The sequence below is a fragment of the Microtus ochrogaster genome, chromosome 4 (assembly GCF_000317375.1).
Source record: "Microtus ochrogaster isolate Prairie Vole_2 chromosome 4, MicOch1.0, whole genome shotgun sequence".
In the NCBI taxonomy this organism is placed as follows: Eukaryota; Metazoa; Chordata; class Mammalia; order Rodentia; family Cricetidae; genus Microtus; species Microtus ochrogaster.
In genome coordinates, this window is record NC_022011.1 from 65151142 (window position 1) to 65151835 (window position 694).

Genomic DNA, 694 nt, shown 5'->3' on the forward strand with positions numbered 1-694 from the left:
GGGAGGGAGGGAGGGAGGTAAGCAGAATTTGGTGTATGCATGCCTTTAATCCCAGCATTCAGGAGGCAGAGGCAGATGGATCTCTGTGAGTTCAAGGCCAGCCTGGTTTACAAAGTAAGTTCCAGGACAACCAGGCCTGTTACACAGAGAAATCCTGTCTCAAAAAGAAAAAAAATGAGAGGAAAAAAAGGTATAATTTATTTGTATTCAAACTTTGGTTTGGTCTGGCGTTGTGTCTGCAGCGCTAAGGACTTAGCCTAAGGTCCCATGCTTGGTCTTGCTCTGTAACCTAGTCTGGCCTCTATCTGAAAATCCTGCTGATCGGTATCCAGAGTGCTACAGATATCGGGGTTTTCCCATTCTACACAAGGTGGGTTTGGCCACTTGAGAAACTTATGGTAGGAAATGACTGCCTCCTCCTACCAGGTTAGGGACTTTTTGGGGGCTGAGTCTATAAACCTCTCTCTTTCAGGATTTCACGTCTGTGCTGCTGGATGGATGGCCAAGGGTAGAGTCGGATACCCCATCGTGAAGCCCGGGCCCAACTGCGGATTTGGGAAAACTGGTATTATTGATTATGGAATCCGGCTCAACAGGAGTGAGCGATGGGATGCCTATTGCTACAACCCAAATGGTTTGTTCCTTAAAACAATCATTCTGCATTTGCAAAAGTAGTTACTCAAACAACAGCAGC

General features: G+C 46.5%; 1 protein-coding gene across 1 annotated transcript in view; it reads left to right on the top strand.

Moving 5' to 3' along the window:
* Nucleotides 1-694, top strand: part of Tnfaip6 (TNF alpha induced protein 6) — a 15191-nt gene that overhangs the window by 6887 nt on the left and 7610 nt on the right. Inside the window, exon 3 of the mRNA XM_005346400.2 lies at nt 473-634. Within this exon, the coding sequence (XP_005346457.2) occupies nt 473-634 (162 nt within the window). The remainder of the gene's footprint in view (nt 1-472; nt 635-694) is intronic.